The 24,539-nt window shown below is 45.8% G+C and overlaps 1 protein-coding gene across 9 annotated transcripts in view; it reads right to left on the bottom strand.

Moving 5' to 3' along the window:
• Positions 1–24,539, bottom strand: part of GRIP2 (glutamate receptor interacting protein 2) — a 498,925-nt gene that overhangs the window by 33,801 nt on the left and 440,585 nt on the right. For all 9 annotated transcript variants that reach the window (XM_045023870.1, XM_045023871.1, XM_045023869.1 and 6 more), the window contains 6 exons: positions 19,800–19,925; positions 18,993–19,145; positions 18,165–18,351; positions 10,673–10,818; positions 9,963–10,043; positions 715–781 (listed from right to left, as the gene is read on the bottom strand). In XM_045023870.1, coding sequence (XP_044879805.1) covers positions 715–781; positions 9,963–10,043; positions 10,673–10,818; positions 18,165–18,351; positions 18,993–19,145; positions 19,800–19,925 — 760 coding nt within the window. The remainder of the gene's footprint in view (positions 1–714; positions 782–9,962; positions 10,044–10,672; positions 10,819–18,164; positions 18,352–18,992; positions 19,146–19,799; positions 19,926–24,539) is intronic.

Here is a 24,539-nt window from a genome sequence, read left to right as displayed (position 1 = left end):
ACTTCTTTGTTGGCTTAATTCCTTGACTGCAGTGGAGTTATCCCAGCAGAGAATTTGAACCCCAAACTCTATAATGGACTGAACCAAACCTCTGTAACCGACGTTCCCTTGAACTATGATGTATTCCAGAACCAAACACTATGACTTGGGCCTCTCTGCATCGAATTCAGGGCCGGCTCCAGGCACCAGCAGAGCAAGCCCGTGCTTGGGGCGGCAGATTCTAAGGGGCGGCAATTCCCTCGAACCCTTTTTTTTTTTTTTGCACCACCGCTTCAGCCGCACTGCAGGCTCTCTTCTTTTTGGTTCGCCGCTCCGGCTGCCCTGTAGGGGCGGCGGCACAGAGGAGGGGAGCGTCCTGTGCCCTCCATCTGCCCCAGCTGGTGTCAGATCTGTAGCAAGCCCAGCAGGGCAGCCTGTGCGTCCTTCCCTCCTCGCCGACCGGAGTGGCACGGAGCCCTCCCGGCAGGCGGCGCAGTGGAAGCCCTGGCCACCCACCTTCTCTTCCCCTCCCACCCCCGACTCCATCTCTCTCCCGCCTGGGGCACATCTGCAGCGCTGGGAGTCCCCCTGCATGGTTTTTTTTTGCTCTACCGCTCCAGCCGCCCCTCAGGTTTGCTTTCCCCCCCGCCCAGCTTGGGGTGGCAAAAAAGCCAGAGCCGGCCCTGATTGAATTACTGCATTGCATATTGTCATACAGTAAACTGCTGCACTCACCTGTGAGCTACGCTCCCCTTCTTGATATCAGAGATAATTAAAGGCTCACCAGGCTTTCTACTTGCAGCTGCAAAAGAGATGCATGCATATAAAACACACTTCAGGCTCTGGAATCTATCAGAGTGACAGCCAAGGGGAGAAAAAGGAGTTACAGGGAGGGGAAATTTACATTAATTTGACACAAGTGCAGCTTCACACTTGGAATTTATGAAAGACAGACCTGCAACAATAAGGGTTGGGCCCAAGCAATTTTTGCATCCTGTCTAAATTAGCCAGCTGGTTCCAAGGTGATAAAACTGTGGAATCAAGTGATTCTAAGCAAGAGCTTCTGATCTCTGTGTATCTCCATCTGCCCAGGTTTAACACGGATGTCCACACCTTCCAAAATCTGTGAAGGCCACCCAAAGTGAGCCTCACAGGGAGATAACAATGAGGCAGCTAGGAGCAGTTGTTTCCTGAATCTCTCTCTGTACATCATTATTATTTGGGTGTTCTGAATAAACGAATGGTCAGCCTGGAAATCTGCTTGATCATTTAGTAGCTGGCAGTCATGCAAGTGTTAAATAGTCATTCTCCCCCTATATTGTCTGTAAGAAATTGGATGCGACCCACTTCCCTGAATTCTAAATCAAAAAAATGTGGCCATTCTTAATAAACGTGTCCATTGAGCTGAATCCCTCCAGTACAGAGTGTCCTGTAACTTGTAGTTTCAGAGTTCATTGTTTCTGGCACTAGCCTGAGACTAAGCCTAATTTGTCACTATGTTACACTAGCTTGATGCAGATTTAACCCCACTGGTGTGACTCAATGGAGGGTTTGGCCAATGATCTGTATGGGACAAGAGCATGTGACAACCATGAATCAATCCCTCTACTACAGGGGTTCTCAAACTGGAGGTCAGGACCCCTCAGGGGGTCACAAGGTTATTACATGGCAGGTAGTGAGCTGTCAGCCTCCATCCCAAGCCCTGCTTCACTGCCAGCATTTGTAATGGTGTTAAATATATAAAAAAAGTACTCTTAACGTATGGGGGGGGTGTCGCACTCAGAGGCTTGCTGTGTGAAAGGGGGTCACCAGTTCAAAAGTCTGAGAACCCCTGCTCTACCAAGACACGCATCTCTGAATCCCACCTAGCTCATGAAACGCTGATAGCAAGGAAGAGCTGTAGATCTAGCATAACGCATAAGGTGGTCATGATTCTCTCTCCCCACATCTGAGGTAGTTAAGCCAGTTATGCACTGGGTCTCATTTGACTCAAAATTTATGAACCACAAAGCCTCTGGGCAAAGCACAGAGGTCCCAAACCTGAATCTAGCAGAGTCTTTACTTGTCCACTAACTTCAACATAGCATTGTTAAACCATTTAATAGTTAGCCTTTAGCCATTAAAGAGTGGCCAATCCTGTGTCATATTCAGGCAGCGTTGTGGCTGCATAAATTCCCCACCCCCACAGGCCACCCAATGGTTCAGCTTCATTAAATCTGCTGGAGACAACTGCCTAATGTGTTGTCTGTACATTTTCTGAAATTTACAGCACCTTGAACATAAGAGGGGTGAAATACTGGCCCCCACTGACGTCAATGGCAAAACTTTCTTGACTTTATTGGAGCGAGGATTCTGCCCATGGTGCTGCAGAGAGGGAGTACACACCAGCAACATTTAAACTGGTTCTCCAAACCCCAGGTGTTTTTATAGACTGAGTGGGGCCATTGCAAGCAAAAGGATGAAGGGGAGGGGAAGCCGATCTAAGAAGCTGAACTCCAAAATGCCAACATTTAAATTAAACAAGATGGGAGCACGCTGCCTACCATGACCTGACCTATCTCCCAACATCTTTATAAAAGGTGATCTGCAAAGCTTTTTCAAGTTTGATCATTTCAGCTCACGAGACTTGTGATCCACGAAGAGCCACGTCTGCTTTATTTTAGTCGAAGCCTGCATTTTCATGGCTGTTTACATTAAAGATAGTGGCTGTGGGCTCCCTTCCCCACTCAGAAAAACCCAGGTAAGGGATCTGCCCCCTCCTGACCTCACTGCTAGTCACATGCCAAGAACATATGCAAATAGCATTCTCCTCTCTCTCTTTCACACTCTCTGCACTTACACATTGCTACATTGCCTTGGTTACAGTTGCTATTGTCTCCCAACACAGGGGGAGGGGCGGGGGGGGGAAAGACAGTGGAGGGCAAAGAAAGCTCACAGCCAGCGATGAACATGTTCAGGATTTGTGATGTCACTATTTCACAGGGAAGGAATTTACAGGAGCTGCTGCGAAAAAACAGCAGTCAAAAAGGAAATTCCAGAGGAATCCGAAGACAGGAAAAGTTGGTCTTTTTTTTTTCATGATGGTCTTAATTTATTAGTGGGTTTTAAAAAGATATATGCTAATATGAAGCTTGTTAGAAAAAAAAAGCTTTGCGGGTCACTGGTAAGGATACACTCTGCCTGACTGCACAGTCGGCCGTATTTAACAGTGTAAAATGTCACCAATCCATGCTCAAGCACAGCAGAGGACTAAACACAATTGAGCGTACTGTGCTGTAGGAGTGCTTCTGTCGAGTGCTACAGAACCCGAAAGAGCTGTCCTCATAGCCTCTTTGACAACGCACCGATGCACATTCCATGCATCTGTTATCTGCAGATTGAGTGCTCTCAAGTTCCATTTAGAGCCGGAAGCTAAACCGAGAGATGGTTTGGTTGCTCCAATTCACTGAGTGGTAGAAAGAGTCAAGAAGGAAAAAACGAGCTAGTATCTTGACTAGCATAAAGACCCAGGTCCATTGTAAACCCAAGCACGAAAGGGATCAAATTACCACGTGGTTGTACTTCACCATTGTTAAACTTGGTTCCATCTTGTGATGCAGATTGGATCTAATGGTGTTTTAACAGGATCCTCAAACCAGCCTCCTAAAACACCATTGTGTATTGACCATCGGGGTTGGGGGAACGAATGGAGACAAGTCTGCTGTAAGTAGGTTTCCCAACAGAAGTGGCTTTTTGAGCACAGACAGGGCTCAAGAGAGTTTGGAACCTCAAGCCTAACCTCTGCGTCCGATGGCAACCTAAGAGTTTAAGGGAGTGGGGGTAACACTGGAAGAGCCCCATTGTGTGAACAGACACCTGGGAACATGTCCTGGGTGATCCTAGTCTTTGGGAGATTCTATTGACAAAGAGGCTCAGATCCATGCTGCCCCACAAGCTTGGGAGAAGCCCCTGTAAGCTTCCACAAAGCCACCTCATTGTTCTCCTTCGAATCCCTCCTTAATGCTCTCCTCTGCCATAATGCCTACAAAAAACAAAACAAAAACAACCTTGCCAATGGCTAGGTGACTGGCACACGGAGACCTCTGCCTGTCACGCTGACTCATATTGTCTCATTGCTTCCATCTATACCATCTGTTGTCTCTTATCTGATGCTTAGACTGCAATCTCTTTGAGGCAGGGATCATCTTTCGTTATGTTTGTACAACACCTAGCACAATGGGATTCTGGGGCAGGACTCAGGCACCTAGCTGCTACTACAAAATAAAAGAAATAAATGACTAGGAGTTTGGAGTGAATACATTTCTTTTGTGGTGTTTTCCTGGGCATACCATGTGGTCTACATAAATATTCTTGTTTTTATAATCCTCTTGGGGTTTTTAATAAAGCCAATTTTGCCCCTCACCTTGTGTCCGCTGCATGTAATCATAAGGAATGGTAATGAAGGGGGAATAGAAGCAATGTCATGTGACCAAAGATGGGATGAGGGAGAGGACGCATAGTCTTGATCACCGTACAGCCAACTAAAATGAGGGTTCGCTTAATCAATTACATTTCCCTTTAGAAATACATTTAAAAATACTGTGATATGATTGACCGCACAGCTATCTGGTGGTATCAAGCATTTGCCAGCTGCATTCACAAATCCCTATAGAAGCCCATAGGCTGAGCCTTCAGCATCTCCCCTTTGGCCCCATCCCCTGCCTTATGACCCCTGCAACATTTTGTCATAGCTGCTGTCCTTCAAAGAGAAGCCTGGACTAGATCATTCTATTACTCAACAATAGGTGTCACTGTTGAGTGAAGCAAGACCCTTCGCACTCCCAGAATAGAGTATGCAGCACAATAGGATAGTCTGTCCTCCTACTGAAACGTATTGTTTCCTAAAAGGGAATTGATCTACACTAACAGTTTAAATTACATTTTTCAAACACGCTTACTGATATTTAATTTAGATGTAACCAAACAAGTCTTGTACGTTATTTTACATAATGATAATTAAAGAGGAACCAAATTAAATTTTAACAAACTGGTAGGCCTTCCAATTCATTTTAAATAAATAATCAGTTTGGCACATAATTGGCAATCTGTACAAAAACCAACCTTATTAATTCTAAAGAAGATGCAACAGCTATAGAAATGAAAGGTTTGTTAAATATAATCTAATATGCCATAATCACTTCGCCCCAATGATGGCAAGAGATACAAGTCTATTATATCAGAACAAACCCTCAAGGTGTTTAACAGTCACTTAGTATTCAATTAACACAGAATAGCTCTTATTAACTAAATTAAGTCTCCAACGCCCTTCCCATTCACTGCAGTCCACTGAAGAGCTGGGCTCCTTACCTCCAAACCTTGAATACAGATTTTCCCGATTCTCAGGGCTTGGCTACACTTGAAAGTTGCAGCGCTGGTGGAGGCTTTCCAGCACTGCAATTAGTAACTGTCCACACCTGCAAGGCACATCCAGCGCTGCAACTCCCTGGCTGCAGCGCTGGCTGTACACCTGGTCTGGTTGGGGTATAACAAGTGCAGCGCTGGTGATCCAGCGCTGTTCGTCAAGTGTGGCCACACACCAGCACTTTAATTGGCCTCCAGGGTATTAGGAGATATCCCAGAATGCTTTTAACTAAATTACTCTCTTTGTTTTGTTATGCAGCCTCTCTTTGTTTTGTTGTGAACTCGGAGCTCCGTGGTGCTGCTTATCTAAAAAACAAACAGAGCTCCTGTTTGCTGTGATCAATCTGTACCTGGCTGTAAACAATCAAATGAGAGGCAGGCAGGGAGTGAGTGAAACAGTGGGGAGTCGTGTTGGATGCAGGCTGTTTGCAATTAAGAGTTAAGACTAAGGGGTTGGAAACATTTTCTGATTTTTCAAGGCAGGAAGCTAACACACAGTGTTGGCTCCAAAAATCCACTCTCTCTCTCTCCTCCGCTCCCTGTCACACTACACCACCCCCTACCCCCCTCTTTTGAAAAGCACGTTGCTGCCACTTGAACGCTGGGATAGCTGCCCATAATGCATCACTCCCAACAGCGCTGCAAATGCTGCAAATGTGGCCACACACCAGCGCTGTTCCTGCACAGCTGCACGACCAGCGCTGTAACTCCCAGCGCTGCAACTTTCAAGTGTAGCCAAGCCCTCAGTTACATTAAGTCCCTTTATACTTCACTTCACATTCACTTTCAAACCCCTTTAAACTGCCAAAGTGGTGTGAGGGGTCTTTTGTATAACTGACGCCTTGTCCATGCAAGAAAATTATACTGACTTCACCAAGTCAGTTGAGAGAGCAAAGGTGGCCCAGTGGATAGGACGCTAGGCTGGGACTCAGGCCTGGGCTACATAAAAAAATTAGATCGACCCTAGCCACATTGCTCAGGGCTGTGAAAAATTGTGTGCCCTGCACAATGTAGTTAGGTAGACCAAAGCCTCAGTTGAGGCGTGGTTAGGTCAATGGAAGAATTCTTCTGCCTCTTCGAGAGATGGATTTCCTTCATCAATGGAAAAGCCCCTTCTGTCAATGTAGGAATCATCTACACTATGGTGCTACAGTGGCACAACTGCAGTGCGGTAGCTGTGCCGCTGTAGCGGGTGTAATGTAGACATGCCCGGAGGAGACCCAGGCTCAATTCCATCGTCAGCCATAGACTTCCTGCGTGATCTTCAGCAAGTCACTTAGGCCTGATCTACACTTGAAATTTAACCAACTATTTCAGTCAGGAGTGTGATTTTTTTTAATGAAATAGTTATATAGGTAAGAGCCCTAAGGTGGGTGCAATTATATAGATATAAAGGTGACTTATACCAGTACAGTTATTCCCCATCGTAGACGGGAATAGCTATTCCCATATAAACCATCCTTACATCAGTACAACTACATCCACAATAGGGAGGTTGTACCACTATACTAGCGTAATTAAAGCAGTAAAGTTTTCTAGTGTAGACAAGGCCTTAATCCCTCTGCGCCTCAGGCCAGGTCTACATTACAGACCTATATCGGTATAACTATGTCACTCAGGGATGTGACAAATCCACACTCCCTGAACAACGTAGTTATACTGACCTAAACCCCTGCGTAGTCAGCACTGTGTCAGAGCTTCTCCTGTCCACATAGTTAATCCACCTCCCTGAAAGGTGACAGGAGAAGCTCTTCCATCGGCGTAGTAGCGTCTTCACTAAAGCGCACCAGTGCAGCTGTGCCACTGTACGCTCCAAGTTCCTCATCTGTAAAATGGCGATAATAGCACATCCTACTTCACAGGGGTGTTGAGAGGATAAACACACTAAATAAATAATACAGTGTTAAATACTACAGAAATGGGGGGTCAGTTTATACCTAAAATACAAAGACTGCCATCAGTGCAGGCCCTCATTTATTTTAAACTGCTTTCAGTCCCTTGCCACGTCTGCTGGGATTCTGGTGATCTCAGTGTTTACAATATGATGGATGAAGAGACTCACAACACGTCCACTTGGCGTTTTTAATAGGATGCATAATGATTCGTATTGGTAAATTATTCCCCTCCAAGGAGTCTGAGCACATAACTCTCACGCACCAGCGCTTCCACCAGTTATAAACACCTTTTGTTATTGATTGAGACAAAGCAGCATTTTGCCAATGTGTAATTAAAGAAATGGCACTGATGTCATAAAACTGCATTTAAGAATAAACATGTATAATGGGGGGCAGGGATACCTAAGCAAAGGGAGCAGGGGGAAAAAAAAAAAGGGTGAACCTGAATCAACTACAATACACTAGTCAAAATACAATTCCCACTATTCGCTTATTCCTGTATCATGCATTAATTTAACAACAGGTTCATAATTAGAATTGCTTCCAGCAGGATATTTACGCTACCATGTATCTATCTATTTTCACAATCTTTAGCTACTGGGCCAAGGTAGAATATTCTGTTTCTGTAAAAGTGCTAAAGTGGAACAGTTCCATGTGTTAGCTGAAACTGCAATATTACCAGAAAAGACCACTGTAAATTGCAGGCTGGCATAGGCCACGGGCCCCTCCCTAGACCCCCAAAGTGGTCCCAGTATATGAGAGAGAGATGTTGTCTGAGCACATGGATGAGTTCTAATCCTGGTTAGGACAGTGACTCCCACAGTAATCTTGATCAAGTCACTTAATCTTCATCTCAAAATTCTGCCTCCATCATCTGCAAACGGAATAATACAGAGATTTACCTACGGCACCTTGCCAGGGGCTCTGGGATAGATTTGTTATTTAATTTTCAAATTACCAACCATGCTATATAAAGTGTTACTGTATCGTTAAGAAGGAGGACAATTTAAATGCTTATTTAACAGCAACAACAAAAATGCACCCTGCATTAAGACTCAACTAGCCATTAGGGAAAAACATTTTATATAGGTTAAAAAAAAAATTCCTTCTTCTAATCAACCAGCATTTTCCTGAGGCTAAAACCAATCATATGACTTATTTGAAGGAGATCAGATACTGACTACACAATAAAACGCAACTACTAGTTTGCATGCGCACCCTCATTTGGAACACATATAGGGACCATCACTTGAAGAACCATTATTAGTTCTTACTGCCATAGATTTTAATCCGTAGAAGATTTAGAACAAAGTTGTGTGATTTGAACAGAATGCACCCAGAAATAGAGGAGAGGACTTCAAGGCGCACATTCAGCAGTCTAGATGAGTAGACAGGTCATTATGAGCCGGTTCTCTACATTGTTGGGTCTACAATCAAACATTGCACTTACTTTCAACTGTACCTCAGAGTCCTTTGCAAACAATTAAGCCTCCCAACCCACATGTTGATCTGAATCAGGGAGAGATAAAGTATTCTGTTTGGAGTCCATAAAAACAGTTGTTTTAAAAACAAGTGCACACTCTCTTGTGCTGCGGCTCTGGGTGCCTCACCTGACTGAAATATAAGTAATGAGCTGCCAGAACAAATAATGAAAAATATCGTTTTTAATTTTTCCCTTTAACAACAAGCCAAGATTTTCAGAGAGAGGAGTCTAGAATTAGACTCATGTTTAGGCCTGTAAATAAAAGGCCTGACATACAAAAGTGTTCAACACCTAGGAACTTCAATTCACAATTCAGAATTCAGTAGTGAATTCACAATCGTTTTCCTGAGCGTTCCTGTGTAGACAATTACTCTCCTCCTGCCTATTTAGTCCATCAGACTAGCTCTACTTAGATGTTATTATACAACACACAGGAATTACTGGGTGAAATTCTATGGCCTGTGTGCTGTGCAGATGGTCAGATTAGATCATCACATTGGTCCCATATGGCCTTAAAAATCTATACCCAAATTCTTGCCCAAATGTCTTGTCCCAAATTCATAGAGTGGGTCAGTGTAAGAATGTGAATAAAAATCAGGAGCCTAGATGTCCAGTTCCCAGCTCTCAGCACTAGATATGCTTTCCTCCCTGAAAGGAGAAAGGCTTCACAGGTAATTTCTAAATCTTATTTTGGCATTTGAATCTACAGCAGAGATGGAAACTGAACAAGACAGAGGGTTTTGTTTTGTTTTTCTCTTCTCATTTGCTGCTTATATCCAGCATGTGCCTCTTCTCTATACCTAAAGGTTTGCAACTGTTGTGTTCATCTGGTGCATGGTGGATAGAGAGGAAAATGATCTAAAACTCACAAAGATTGACATAAAGATAAAATTGTGAATCCAACTGCCATTTCTTAATTGTCACTGTATTTTCCGGCTGGCAGTTTAAAGAGTAGGAAGTAAATTGGGGTCTCTCTCTCTCTCTAAACACACATTATATATAAACATGACCCAGGCCTTGATTCAGCAAAGCATATGCTTATCTTTAAGCATGTGCTTAAGCCCCATTGATTTCTAGCACATTGTGGGCACTATCAAAAAAGCAAGTAATTTCTGTTTTTATTGTGTTCCTCTAGCAAGCTAGATTGGAAGCCAGTGGCTGCTGCTACTGCCAGCTGTTGTAGCTAGTGTCTAAGCAATACTTACAGCTGATAGTAATTCCAAGCTCCACACCTCTTTTCTTGGGCAGTTTAACATGGAAAGTACCACTGCTGGGAATGACAGACTCTATAAAACCAAAACAGAGAAAAGAATAAAAAGTGGGAAAGGACAGATTTTTCAATTGTGTTGATAGACCATTCTGAACCCCAGAGAAAATTAGTTTTAAAGACATATATTATAGGTGTTGATAAATGTAACATACTACATGATTTAGTCCATTCAATGTACTCATGGTTAACAACGGCAATCTAGATTTTTTAGAAAAATCTGATTTATTAAAAATATACATAATTGTGTGTACTATATCAGTACAGAGAGAATAATCAGGAGGTGCAGGATTCAGAGGCAACTCTGCCAACACACACACACAAAAATCATATCTTGGCACCAGCCATTGCCATTAGTCCCCTCACTCTCAAGTCCATACATTCATAAAATATCTGAGGGGGTGGGGGGGAAAGATGACCTCTTCACTTATTAAGCATGCATGCCCACTAAGAGACGTGGTTTCTGGATAAAACAGGATTTAGACAGGGATCTAATGTATGTCTCCATTGCTAGCTCACATCAATCAGTGACTCTTACCAAAGCTATAGAATGTTTATGGAGGAGGCTTTCCCTATACCGGGGCTAATAAAGAACTACCAGAGCCTTTTGGGGGATGCTCTTGAGAGGTGAATGCATTGGTTACATACCCGCCACGTCAAATTCTAACTCCAGCACAACTTTGTTGGTAAGCGCTGCATCGCGCAAGAGCTGATTGGCTTCCTCCATGGTCCCATCTTCAGTTGCGATGCCATTGATGGAAAGGACTCGGTCTCCGACTTGTAGCAGCCCACACCTGCAGTCCAGATCAGAAAAGGAGAAAAAGCTCAAAGACAACGATGAGCCACCTTTTCCAGACAAGTCAGTCACAATCTACAGAGCTATGTGGGAGAATTCCATTTTTATTTTTTTCCAACCATTTCAATGGATAATATCAATGTTTATTTTTAAGCATTTTTTCCTAAATTTAATCCATTTAAATTTTCACAGTTGCGGGAAATAAGACAATTGGGGGGGGGGGGAAATCAATAACTATGATGACAGTAGTTGCTCAGATTCAAAAAGTTAAAGCTTTATATACACTGTTAAAATACAAATAGCCAATGTAACATGTCAAAATATACAAAGTAAACATCCTTAAATTAAACTAATACATTCTCAAGCAGCATTTTTCGTACTTTGCCTACCTGCAAAGTTCAGTTATCGATGGAATTTTTTGTTATTGTTGGTTTGTGTGTGCGCAGTGAACTAGACATTTACCAATAAATCTGATGCTTCCAAGTCTATTTATAGAAGACTGTAACAGCTGACAGACACAACACATTGGGGAGCCATGCGGGGTCATGTGCCCTCTCAGATTTGCTACTTGGCTTGTACTGAGCATGCTCTGTAACACAGCTGAAGCCAGCTGCCCTTACTCTGCCAGCCCCCCCCGACACCAGCAGGCACGGGTCATCTCTGACCACTGAGAAATGATAACATTAGGCCACAAAAACAAGATTACATAGCTCTAAAATACACAACCCAATGTAGAGAACCTACTAAGATTATCAGGAACAAACTTGCAAGCATGGATATTTTCAGAGTTTGACCTATTCTTTGCTCAGTCATGTTCTGCTCACAAATAGCAGTTCTTCAGGTTTCCTGCAGTGTACACAGAGAAATCTCCCTGCCACCCCCAGAAACCAAACCCACAGCTGTGAAATTGGATAAAAACTAGTTGCCTCTCTCTCTAACCATATCTAATGGTACACAGCTTTCCATGTGTGCATGCCTGAGCCTCCTGGAACCCAAAGTAATGACACTGAAAATTACAGAGCCCTCTGATTAATATATGACTAATATAAAAGTTACAATCCAATGAACTCTCCAAAATGTCTCAGCAAATTGGATAATCATTCATCCCTCGTAATTGCATTTCCTGAAGCCAAATGTTCATTGATACTGTTTAATGGCCTTGAAAGGCCAATATTATTATTGTTTGATACTCTTCCAATATAACCACAACTGACACTTCCTTTTAAACATAACTGTGTAACAACTTTTTAATTCGGAAGAAACCAAAGATCTGTAAAGTTGGGTTGGAGTTGCACAACTGTGGCATGCATGCCACATATTTTGGGTTGCATCTGTGCATATGAGCAGAGTTTTTGCAAACACTAAGCAATATATTTGCAAACCAACCCCACTCTTATTTGCCTTAACCTCAGAAGGAAATCTTAAGACTTCTGTGCCATCCACCACAGCTCATCTGACCTACCACGTTATTCCAGAAAGGCATGAATGCAGTGCTATACCTGGGCTTTCCATTGCTCATTAGACAGTTCTCTCTCCCACACACAAAAAATTAACCATTGAGTTATGGCTAGAAGGGACTAAACACATGAAATCTTTCCAAAATTTTCTTCTCTTGCATTCCTCTTTAGTTACTACAGCCAAGCACTGGTGCAGAATTCCAGGAGTTGTAGCAAATTCTTCTCTCAGTCAAGTTAGGATGGTCTCCAAAATCTCTCCATGGGTATTGGGAGAGTTCTCTTTCTCCACTTGTACATTTAAAGCCTTGTTTCAGAGCTTAGGTTCTCCAGCTCCGTGGGATCTTTATCTGTTACTAACCATGCAAAATCTTTACCTGCTCAATTTCAAATATCAGACTTTGCTGATGTTTCACAGAGCAACCATATCTTAACAATCCCATACCTCACTTCAAGCATGATGGGACTGTAAGAGAACAAATTACCTGTGGTATCAAGGTTTGTCACTACAGAGGCCATCATGGACAAAGACGACTAGGAAGTAGCTGTCACTTCAAACAAGCCCTGGATGCAATTGGCCAAGTTGTCATCAGAGCACGCTTACATTGTGGTGTCGAAAAATGCACATGCTCAACATCTTCTCTCTCTAGATGTTGGAGAGGTGATTTTGCTGGGGGGAGGGCATTTATTAAATCTGTGTTATATTATGGTGGTGCCTAGGTTACATTATCCATGGAAAAATGAAGACGTCTATGAGATGTATTTTTAAAAAGTGTTTGTCAAGGAGACCCAGAGATGATGCCAGGCACTCTTCTGTGTACTATAAATGTGAATAAATGCAGTATTAATTGGCTGTGCAATCAATTAGATGCTTAACTGGTCTTCGGTATGTGCAGCTACTATGACTTTATATGGCTAGATATGGAAATTGTGGCTTATAGAACTTAAGACTCCCAATGGCTGTGACAGAAATATTTCCTTCAGCACTATGAACTCTGTTGCTGCAGCAGTATGTCTTACTTAGAAGGAACCAACAGCTGCGTGACAAAAAGGTATTACATTATCATCACAAAGTCAGATAAAAACCCAACTAGCTGTGACACAGCCATTGTTTTCATCATGGGACAGCAGGGTCATTGGGTGCCTTCAAACATCAGAGACGATAGCTGCCATTTCCCCCACTCAAGCTGCTTGGACAGGAGACTTGAACTTTGTTCAAGTTAGATTTTCCTCGCAGGTTTATAAAACGTTGTGAAGTGAAGTGAAGCAGTGACCTTGTGTTCCCCTTGATGAAGGTGCTGAAGCCAGATGTGCCTTGTTAACTCTACAGGATCATCTAATGGTGAGAGGAGGAGACTGGGAGTCAAGACTTCTGGGATTATTTTTCTAGCTTTACCACCTACATGCTGGCCTTATGCGGACCAAACCCTTTCTCAGTCATTTTCCCCACTGAGATGACACCCACCTTATGGGTGGGCTGCGTGGCTTTCATCAGTGTTTGTAAAGTGCTACCAATGGAAAGTGCTACCAATGAAAAGAATGAGGAGGCTGGTGTATTCTTGAGTGAAGGACACACTTCTTGTAACACTGGAGTTCGCAGTGTTGGATGCCTTCACTTGGGTTTAATGTCTGCTCTAAATGAGCTTTACATTTTGTTGTGGCTGATACAATGCGCAGGTCGCATCCTAACCTGATTGAACCTTGTTGGCAACTTTCACTGGCCACTAATTTTTCTCACATGTGAGCTCTTAGTGTTACTGGCTTCCAGGTGCTATGATCAAATGACAAAATCTGAGCAGAGCTGGAGAACTCAGAACCTAATAGACTTAGATTTTTGGCACCCAGACACAGACAAGAAAGCCTCGCCCATTCTCCTGGCAAACTTGAACTCTCCAAATGGCTGATCCTGCAGACTCATCCTCCCATAGATGGTGCCCTGAAGTCACTCTGGTAAGGAAGGGTGGCCTGACTTGTTTCAGCAGCACGTTTAGTTACACAAGGGAGAGGGAAATGGACTAATTTAGAGGCCAAGAGGAAATGATAGACACCCAGCTTATACCACACCAGCTGCTGATGCAGAGGGCTGAGTCAGTCTAATTTCAAGCCCAGAGGGCTCAACCCAGGGCCGCCCGGGGGGGAGGGAGGGGGCAAGTGGGGCAATTTGAGAGTTTTTTGGGGCTCCTGGAGCAGGGTCCTTCACTCGCTCTGGGGGCCCCGGAAAACTCTTGCGGGGCTAGGGCCCCCGGAGCTTCTTCTGCTCCAGGTCTTCAGCGGGAATTCGGCAGTGGGGAGTGCTTCTGCCCCAGGACCCGCCACCGAAGTGATGAGTCTTCGGCGGCAATTCGGCGGAGGGGGCCCCCTGCCGCGGGTCTTCGGGGCACTTTGGTGGTGGGTCCCGGAGCGGAAGGATCCTCTCCCACCGCCGAATTATCGCAAAAGCAGGGCCCCCCCGCCGCCAAAGACCCCAGGCCCCCTGAATCCTGTGGGTGGCCCTGGCTCAACCTGCCCCCATTAAGCAGAGTGACTGATGGTGAGGGAAGACCTGTAGATGCCACCAGCTGTAAAACTGATCACAGGGGTGTCTTTCCCTGGAAATGTCTCTCACGAGTTAACAGAAAACAAACACTCGTTGGGTGACACCTTGACTTGTTGCCAAGGAGAACTTAGCCTCTTCCGGCACCAATTGAAAGATGCAGTAAATTCTCTTTCTAAACACAGCCTGGTGCTGCTGCCTAGTGTATGAGGCTGACCTGAAACAGAGCGCTTTGGAGGGGATAGGAATCAAATCCTCTCCCCTTCGCTTGGCTTCTCACAGATCATTCTACAGCAGGCACACAGCACTGTCAGCCAGATGTTGCATCTCTCACTCCGTAGCTATTGGGAACTGGCTAGTTGCTTTCAAGAGAATAGCGGCTATCCCGGGAATTGACTCAACTCACCTGAATTGCATAACGTCCCACCCCATTACCCAGAGAAAAACCCAGAGGCGGTGAACGGGTGAGACCAGCCAATGAGAGAGAGAGTTATGATGGTATCACAACACGAGGCAGACTGCATGCCCCTGAGGGACAGCAGGATGAGAAAAAACAAAGGCCAGGGAAGGAAAAGTTACATTCCTGGGCCTTGTGTCCTTACTCACACTCAAAGGGCTTTCCTTCCCTGCTCCAGAACAGTTCCCCCTGCTGCACTGCTCAGCCAGCCTCCTGTTCCACAAGCATAGCCGACCAGGCAAACGCACGCGCTCTCACATACCAACCGGGGAGCATAATTCGTTTGCACAGGTGGCCATCCAACTTTTGTGCAGCATAGTGACTGTACGCACGTGGGTGAGCATGTAGAAATGAAGGCCAGCCACGAATGACGATTTGGCCTTGTAAGCGTAAGAAAATGGCTGCGATACCTGGAGTAGCAGTTAGAACAGTACCGGCCAAGGAGGAGAGAATAAAGTTCCTGGCCTGACGGGAGGTTAGTACAATCTTCTTTTGGACTCCCTACATATCCCCTCTCTCCCTCCCCCGCAACCACCGACCACATTCTATGACACCAGGAGGGCAACAACGTGTGAGGAAGGTATTTGACAGCGACTAAGAGGCTAGGAAAGGTGGCCTGCCAGGCTGAAGCTAGCACACATTTCAGAAGGTAATTTTCAACATCAAAATAATCCATACTGCAGAGCAGGATGGATAGTTCTCTGCAACCTGAATGGATGAAGGAGGTGACTGGCGGAGCGAGAATCCGACTGGGTGGGCAGCTAAGAAGAAAAGCTGCCTGCATGACGTGTTAGATCCAGGCAAGACCATGCAGCAAGTCTCTGCTCTCGCTTGGGGCTTGGCAAGAGGATAAGAGAAGCAGCGCTGATTCCAAGCCCTCCTGGGAGAGAAGGCTTTGTTAATGCCTGATTTATAAAAGCAGTTTGGGATTTCACAACACGGTCCAACTCCACCACATTAATGGGAAATAAAACCACCGCCGCTTTTACAAATTGGATTTTAAATCCAAACAATAAAGGCTCAGAAGGCTTTAGCATTCCTACCAACTGGTGCCACAGCAGGACAATATTTTCAGGGAGACCTCGGAGAACAGAAGATACTTCTTTTCTCTTTTATTTTTGCCACCTCCACAGTCTCACAAAGTTTGATCCTAAGTACATAAACTATATCTGCTGTGATTAGGTACAACACAGGCTGCTGCACGACATGGATACCGCAAGGCAAAGATGCAGATTTTTTTCTGCTAGGGACTCTTAAATGCCACTCGGCCCTCTCTGTGGTGTGATCAATGTTTTATTTGTGTGGTGTGGTTTGTGGCAGCTGAAGCCTTGCCAGGCAGATAAAACATTAATCAAGCCTGCAGAGATTTGTTGTGCTAGGGAAAGATCCACAGTAGGTACCGGGAGCTATTTGTTACTCCAATCACAGCATTAGGCAGGACAGATCATCAGTGTAAATCACAGGCAGTTTAAGGAATTGTCCATCGGGGTGGGTGTGTGCCATTAGTTTTGAAGCTAATGTACTTTGTTCAGTGGGAATTAAAAGTAAGGCTGTAGCCAGAGAATGCTATGTAAAAATGGTGTCTTATTCAAAGCAGCGGTGGTCTTGTTTGAGTCCCCACTGGTGACTTTACTGGCAATATTTAAAGACAATATTTGGTCCTGTTATCCCACAGGAGCCAATGTAACCTCTAGAAGTACAATCTGGATTCTATTCTGCTCTATGAATAATCATTGCTAATTACTCTGCCTCACTCAACATTGTCAGCTAAATTTGAATTGCAAGGGTCTTTTTACTGGTAACAATGTAAGAGGGAGGGGGAACAGACTGGTTTTTAGAGCTTGAGAGTTATGTTGGGGGGGGGAAGCCATCTGTGTGGCCCTTTGGCTGGAATACATAACGTGGGTTCACGACACCTGGATTTTAGCCCCAACTCCGGCACTGGCTTGCTGCACCACCTTTGGCAAGTCACTTAACTATGCTGTCCCTCAGTTTCCCTGTGTGCAAAATGGAGATAATGAAGTTTAGCCACCTTTCTGAAGAGTGTTGAGACTCTGAGCTGGAGAGCAGGATAATATTCTCTTCTGGTCTGTGAAGCAAACTAACCTACTCCTGAGTCTCAGTGATGTACACATGGAATCAATAGCATCATTTTTAGAGTCATTTCTGTTTCCAACTGCACTTAAAAAAAAAAAAAGACGTCACAAAGCACGTGGCAGGCAGACAGAACGATAAACACCAGCATCCAACTGCCACAGAAATAGGCGCTTCAGATAACGCTCACACAAAAATGGGTATTACCTTCCATTGAAAAATGGATATCAGACAGCAGCACAACTCCTCCAGGAGGTGATGGAGCCATCCCAGAGAAGGAGCAAGGTGCTTCTCTGGGTGCACCCGTGCAATGCCAGAAGATGGTGCTTCACTAGAGCCCACGCATAGTTTGATTTAGGGCACAGTGCAAAGTGCATTTCTTTATACAGGTATTTGATTAGTCAAACCACAGGCCTGCTGGGCCAATTACAGTTAATTTTAAATGAACTGTGACCAGTTCGTGGTACATTGGCTTTAATTGTTGTGAAAACCCAAATGCTGCTGCAGTGGCCAGCGCATACAAAGAAATATTCACACTCTCCTAGATGGGAAGGAGATTAAAATTAAGCTCCATGCTGGAATATGAGGAAATGCAGTGTTTGAAACAAACCACCAGCAAGTCGGCCCTCCAATACAGTACAGATTCCCTTCTCTGTACTGAATGCACAAGCACCAAGCCGCACCCAGTGAAGAACTGGTGATAATGAAAAAATGATAAATGAAAAGAAGAATTATGGGTGAAAGACATCTCTGAAAAAGGAAACCATCAGCAACGTCATGCAGTGATCAAGGGCAAGGGCTCTAACCTCTCTGCTGGGCTGTCGGGCTCAATAAACCGGACGAGGGGCGGGGAAGACAGGGTTTCAGTAGCAAAGATCCCCCCCTGGAGCTGAAGGCCAAAGCCATTCAAGGGGTCTCCCCTTAGGATCACCTCTGTTGTTTCTGTGTGAACAATCTGCCCACCGGGACCCACTGTACTAGAAGCCAGCGACACTGAAACGAGAAAAAGCATTAGAGGCTCCGGTTAGCAGCCAGCTTGGTGCAAGGTCTGTAGAAATATGGCTCCCATGTTGCCTCATGGCTGCAAGTGCCCACAAGCCAGTCCCAACTGGCCATTCTGCATCGTTCCACGGTAAAGGAACACTGCCAGGGGAAGGGAGCCTGCCGTGAACGCACACGGAGGTGGATGCAGTACGTCGCAGGAGCAACACTTATCAAGAGGGACAGGAGGGCAGGAGGGGCAAGCTCATGATTTGCAAGGTCTCAAGCGAGAGCAAGACCTAAAAGATGCAGGCAGGAGAGACTGGGGGACGAGGGGGGGGTTGATTTACTTGGGCCAGGCCTCTGGCCCCACTGCAGGAAAGGTTGAAGTAGGAGGAGCAGTACAAATTAAGGGAGAGGAGCTAAACTCATGACAAGTTTCCCCAAACTCTGATCCCTGCTGGCAAAAGGTGGGGAGGGAAAGGGGACTGCAAGATGCTGTCAGCACAGCATTCACACAAGCACAGGGCCCACCACAGTCTCTTCCACTGCTTGTGTCCAAGGTTGGCCCTGGTGAGGGCACCTGAGTAGGAAGAGGGAGGTGTTGGTGGCACTGAGATCAACACACCCATCTAGCCAGGCATCCCACCTACATGAGCTCTTGTGGTCCTTCTTCCTCTGTCTCCTCCTCATCATGGTGGCACGCGGGCTCATGGGGTGGGAGCTCCGAGGTAGCGTATTCGAATTCTGGCAGGGGAAACCTTGCGTGTTCATGGTGGGCGATGAGAAGTTGGCAGCCACAAGAGCTATGCAAACACGGAACATGTTACATACCCACACAAAGAACAAATAACTCAGCAGTAAGAGACAACAAACCTAGCTCACCCGCATGATTAAATGCAAACTGGTATCTCGCCAGTTATACATCAAGCAAGCAACTACTTCAGCAGATTAAAACAGGACGTGCTTTCTGCTGCAAACTTCCATTGCCTAATCAGGTGTGCACACAGTGGCGTGTTTTCTGTAGGGTTGCCCATGAATATGCTGGGCACACTGGTGCGTTACTGTAGGGATGTCTCCTCGTTAACCAAATATGTTGGTATCATTAGCATAGAGCTGCCTCCTTTGCAGCATGTCATCGTTATATTGTAGAGCTGCCCCAGAGCATGCCTAGCTAGGTACACTGGTGCGTTATTATAGGGTTGCTCAGCACACTGGCTTTATTGTAGGGTTGTCTCCTCACCTCCCCCACGCGCTGGACTGCACACGCTCACTTAACAATAAAAACCTTACTACAGATTTTTGGACACAGATTTGGAGACCAAGGAAGCGGTGGGTCATGTTCTGGATCAGCAAGTGTTTTTTAAGCTTACTGCGGGAGGGGAGCGGTCAGTCAGCCTGACAGCAGAGCTACTAGCTCTTGCAGAGCGACACACACAAATGCTAAGTGGATGGGTTACATTTGCAATAATCTTGGCTGGAGGTCTGGTTCCAGGTGGGTGTCTTGCAGTGCCCTGGATGGTGGGTGTGGCAGTAGTTGACACAGGGATCCCAGCAATGGTGATGGTCACTTTTCTGCACCTTGACTGCAATCAGCACACACAAGAAACAAAACCACAGAGACAGGGAAAAGAAAATGAAGATAAGCAACAAGGAACAGAAGCCTTTGAGGAGTCAGCCATTGGGAGAGCTGTGTAGATCAGTGGGTCAATGCACTAGCCTTTCCCCACTGGGGACTTAGGGTCAAGTCATGTTATCGTCACTTTATTGAGCCAGACATCATGCAGGCTTCTCATGCACACAGTTCTGCCAGTCTCAACAAGGGCTGCAACATATACCAAACTTCCACATCCCCACCAACGTCCCATTGGTAAGAACATCCATAATTTTGTTTGGGTAGAAAAGCAGTGTCAGGGTGCACTGACAGAGCGTGTCAGCAGCAGGGATGTGTCACTGAGTAATGTCACAGCACAACAATTGGATGATGCGGATGTCGGAAATTTGCTCCCCAAGAACTAGGCTTCCATTCACCTCAGAGCCGCTGGCCTGAATGTAACCCAGGTCGGTAGTGCCCAAGATTCATTACCATCGGAAAGCTGTTGTATAATCACAGGTGTTGCTTACACTAGAGCATTTTAGCAAGAACTCCTGAAAGCCTGTGAAGCCTGGTCTACACTGGCGCTCCTGCTAGTGCTAACACTACTTCAGTGGCACCATGCACTGGGAGCCCTACTGTAGACAAGGCATCAGAGGCTGCAGGAGGTTTTGAAAGGGAGTCTTGTCTTCTGTAGGGTTCACACTACACTACCACTGGTGCAGTGGAACTAACAGTAGCACCGGTGGGATTTTCCCCCTAAAACGCCCGTAGTGTAGATAGAGACCACAAATTCATTTTGTATTGGCCCTATTTTTTCCCACCGGAGAGCAGGCATCTAAATAAAAAAGGACTACTAGAAAAAGCCAAAGACTGAAGGGTCTCAGTGACATATTACCAGGGCAGAGCTGAACCATATTAACAGGGCACCACAGGGGATTCCTGCCAATGCTGAACACTGTATGTGCATGCTGAAGGGAGGTCAGATTTTAGAGCTTCATCTGGCACCTTTTACCAGCATTAAATTCACCAGCCAACAGATAACGTCACAGCTAGGCCAAGGCTAATGGTGATGGGAGGGACTCCTGTCGTGTTGAGTTGTGGGCTCCAGAGCGCTCACCAAGGCAGAAGAAAGAGGGAAGGGTTTGTTGTTTTGTTTTTCATAAATCGTATTATTAAACACACAAACCGCACCCGCTGCACCCCCCCTCCCCCAAACAGGAAAAAGGGGCCTACATTACAGCAAGTCTACCAAAAAAGCTTCAAGAACCAGGGCACTAACATGACACTTGGCAAACATGCAGGAAGCCACTCGACGGCTTTGCTTTTTATCCCTTTCCTCCAGCCCAGCACTTCAGGGGGTTCCAGGCAGGCACAACGGTTTGCCTGTGCAGATCTGATTGTAGGATCAGGGCCTTAGAGCATAGTGTCCATGCAGGAGGGACCTCGGCTTCACGATACCCCATTTACCGTGCCATGCACACTCTTCGAGGTGAGCAGATAAATGAACACCAAGATGCATGCACATTTTCACTTCTGTCTGAAGTGATATTTGAACATTTTCTTACCAAGGCCTGGACCAAGAACTAGTCATGAGCACTGACGGGGTTTGATTTCCTATGCCCAGAGCACTGGGATCTATTTCCCAGGCTATGGGCACCGTGCTACCTATCTATATTTATTTGTGTTTCCTGATGGGCGATGCTTGACAAAACGAGCAAGTTTGCAACAGTCCCTCTTTTCAGCAGCATACAAAACTGCATCCCACAGCAGACAGTCACTGGAGCCATGACTTATACTGGAGCTCTTTTAACCTTGCACAGACTGATAACCATCCTTCACGGATGAGCTATTCTCTGCGAATTGAACTCTCTCTCCAAGTGTAATTGCTGGCAGCGCAAGCAGGATCAGATCTTACCCAGGAACAGATCTCTGACAAGGACACCCGCTCAACTAGTGACTTCGCCACACAGCTTTGATCTCAAAAGTCATCTTCCCTGATGATTTAAACACTGGAAATAAATTCTGCTTGTGATATACCCATCACACCATAGGCCTCCACTGGCACTTTATACCCATCACGCTGTTCAGCTCAGGCATTTCCTCTGCAATTCTGTGTGCTTGTTTCTCTGCTTCCCTTGTGATTTATTCAGTGAATTGAACAGATAGTTTCTCATCTGGTTATGAAAAGACATGGCTCCAGCTATGAAGTTTGCATGCTGTGAATATAGGAACACTGTTCAGTAGTTCAGATTAGGGTTGCCAACCCTTCAGGCTTGGCCTGGAGGCTCCAGGGAATTAAAGATTAAGCCATGTGTTGAAACCTCTAGGAACACGTCCAACCAAAATTGGCAACCCTAGTTCAGATCCAAAACACAGGAGTTTTGTTCTTAAAAAACCAAATATTCAACAGTGTTGAATGAATAGTAATGAACAGTCTTTGTCTCTATGGGATGTCAATGGTGTCTACCCACCTACGCTCTGCTGCTCTCCAGAAGGCGATTTTCTAGGCCTTACACACCTGCCAACCACTGAAGTTTACCCGTTTTGCGTTGCATGGCCCATTTTTCTTACTGCCCTCATTTGTTCCCAGATTCACACGAACAAGCTACTGCAAAGAGGGAGGCAGAGTGACACCCACACCCTGCTCCATGTACAGCACTATGTACCTGTACAAGATCAACCTCTGAAGCTTATTATGTGGCCCTGGGGGTTAATCACTATGAGGAAAATTCATCCCTGTGCTGGTGCGAGCACTGGCGCAGGGACAGAGAGGAGGCAGCTTGTGCTTCCCTTACTCTGGGCAGCCAGGGTCCCACCTCCAGCCTCCTACAGCCTGCCCCTGCCCTTGCAGTGGGGGAGGGGGAGGAACTCCCATGGAGGGGGCAATAAGACCCTCTGTGCAGGGGTTATTCTTGGGGGGTGGAGGTTTGTGTCTGCCCTACAGCCCCTTTGCACCAACCTAGATGGCATAAAGAGGCTGCCGCGGAAATACCAGTTTGGCCCTAGGAGCTTAATGACTTACGATGCAGAGGGCCACCCATTCCCACTGAGGTCAACGGGAGCAGAACATCTTCAGCTTTTTGCAGGACCAGCCGCCCCAAGAAAGCTGCAGATGGCTGCAAGGTTCACCAGTTCTCCAGCTCCTGGACCCCGCAGATGGCAGCCGATTACCCCACTAAGTGCTCAGCACTATGGTCAGCTCTTCCTGGTTCAGAACTGTGCAGCTAGGAGATACCCTCCTTGATACATAGGAGGAGGGAACATTTAAGGACATACACTGCCCTGGATCCACAGCACACAGAGCTCTGCTTCATATCAACAACTGTTCAATGTGCAGCTCAAGGGCATGTTTGTTTTGAACCTTCGGTCATTAAAGAGTTTAAATAACGTGGGAACAGTTGTCACTTTCATGCCCTTTGCCTTGAAGTGCCATGCTCATGCTAAGAAACTTGCACTCTGGATTGCTACCGCGGTTGGCTGATCTCCTAAGTGGGGATGGGGGAAAATGACTGGGCACATACACAAAGCCATCCCTCCATTAAACGTACCTCCTGAATGCATGTGTTTTGAAAGGAGATTAGGAACTAAAGCAGGAAGGAGAATGGCTCATTTTAACAGCTGTTGAAAAAGGATTCGTTTCCCTTTTTTTTTTTTGGGCACCTGGGTCAAGTCATTAGCCCCTCTGTTCAACTGCTCTAATTCTGCACAAATTAATCTAGGCATTTTAGAGCTTTACACTTCTAGAAAAGGAGCAGTTATTAGAGTTTTATGTTCCAGTAGATTATGCTAAAGGACATTACAAATTCCCCCTTTCCAAGTTATCCTGGAGGGGTAATGAAACGTGAGTTTTGCCTTGGGCTACTATCGGTCACCAACAACTGAATGTGTGAGAGCAAGATTGGTGCCCAGCAACCAGGCGACTGAGAAAGCACCGCAGAGGTGATTGGAACTGGAGGTTATACTATCTGACCCTGGGCACCACGAAACACGAACAATCAGCCTCGACTTATCCAGGCCCCAGAAAGAACAAGCCTGCTGTGCAGAACGTGACGTTTACCCCATAACGGAGCAGGCTGGAACTGCATTAAATATTATGGTATCGGCACTGAAGTCAGCCTAGGTTTAGATGAGGATCCAACCCACTGCCAGCTCGGTTTTATAGAAGGAGAGATTAAGGCAAGGTCTACACTTGGAGCTGGGGGGGTGATTCCCAGCTCACGTGGACATCATCATGCTAGTTCTCATCTGAACCAGCGCGCTAAAAATTATAGCAGAGCCACAGTCACATGGGCCACAGCAGCATGAGCTATCAGCTAAGAGTGTAAACCCACCTGGACCCCGTTGGTATGGCAGCTAGCCTGTGCCACGACTGTCTGTGCTACCATGGCTACACTACCATTTTTAGCACGCTACTTCAGATTGGAGCTGGCACCAGTATGCCCACACAAGCCGGGAATCACTCCCCCAGCTCAGAGTATGGAAGTAGCCTAAGGGCACATCTACACTGCAATCAGAGGTGTGACTGCAGCACTGGTAGCTATACCCATGCTATCCCAACTAAAAATATCGGCGTAGACACGGCAGCACTGGCTTCACCGTGGGC

Source organism: Mauremys mutica, chromosome 7, assembly GCF_020497125.1.
Source record: "Mauremys mutica isolate MM-2020 ecotype Southern chromosome 7, ASM2049712v1, whole genome shotgun sequence".
Taxonomy (NCBI): domain Eukaryota; kingdom Metazoa; phylum Chordata; order Testudines; family Geoemydidae; genus Mauremys; species Mauremys mutica.
This window is presented reverse-complemented; position numbering and strand designations above follow the sequence as displayed.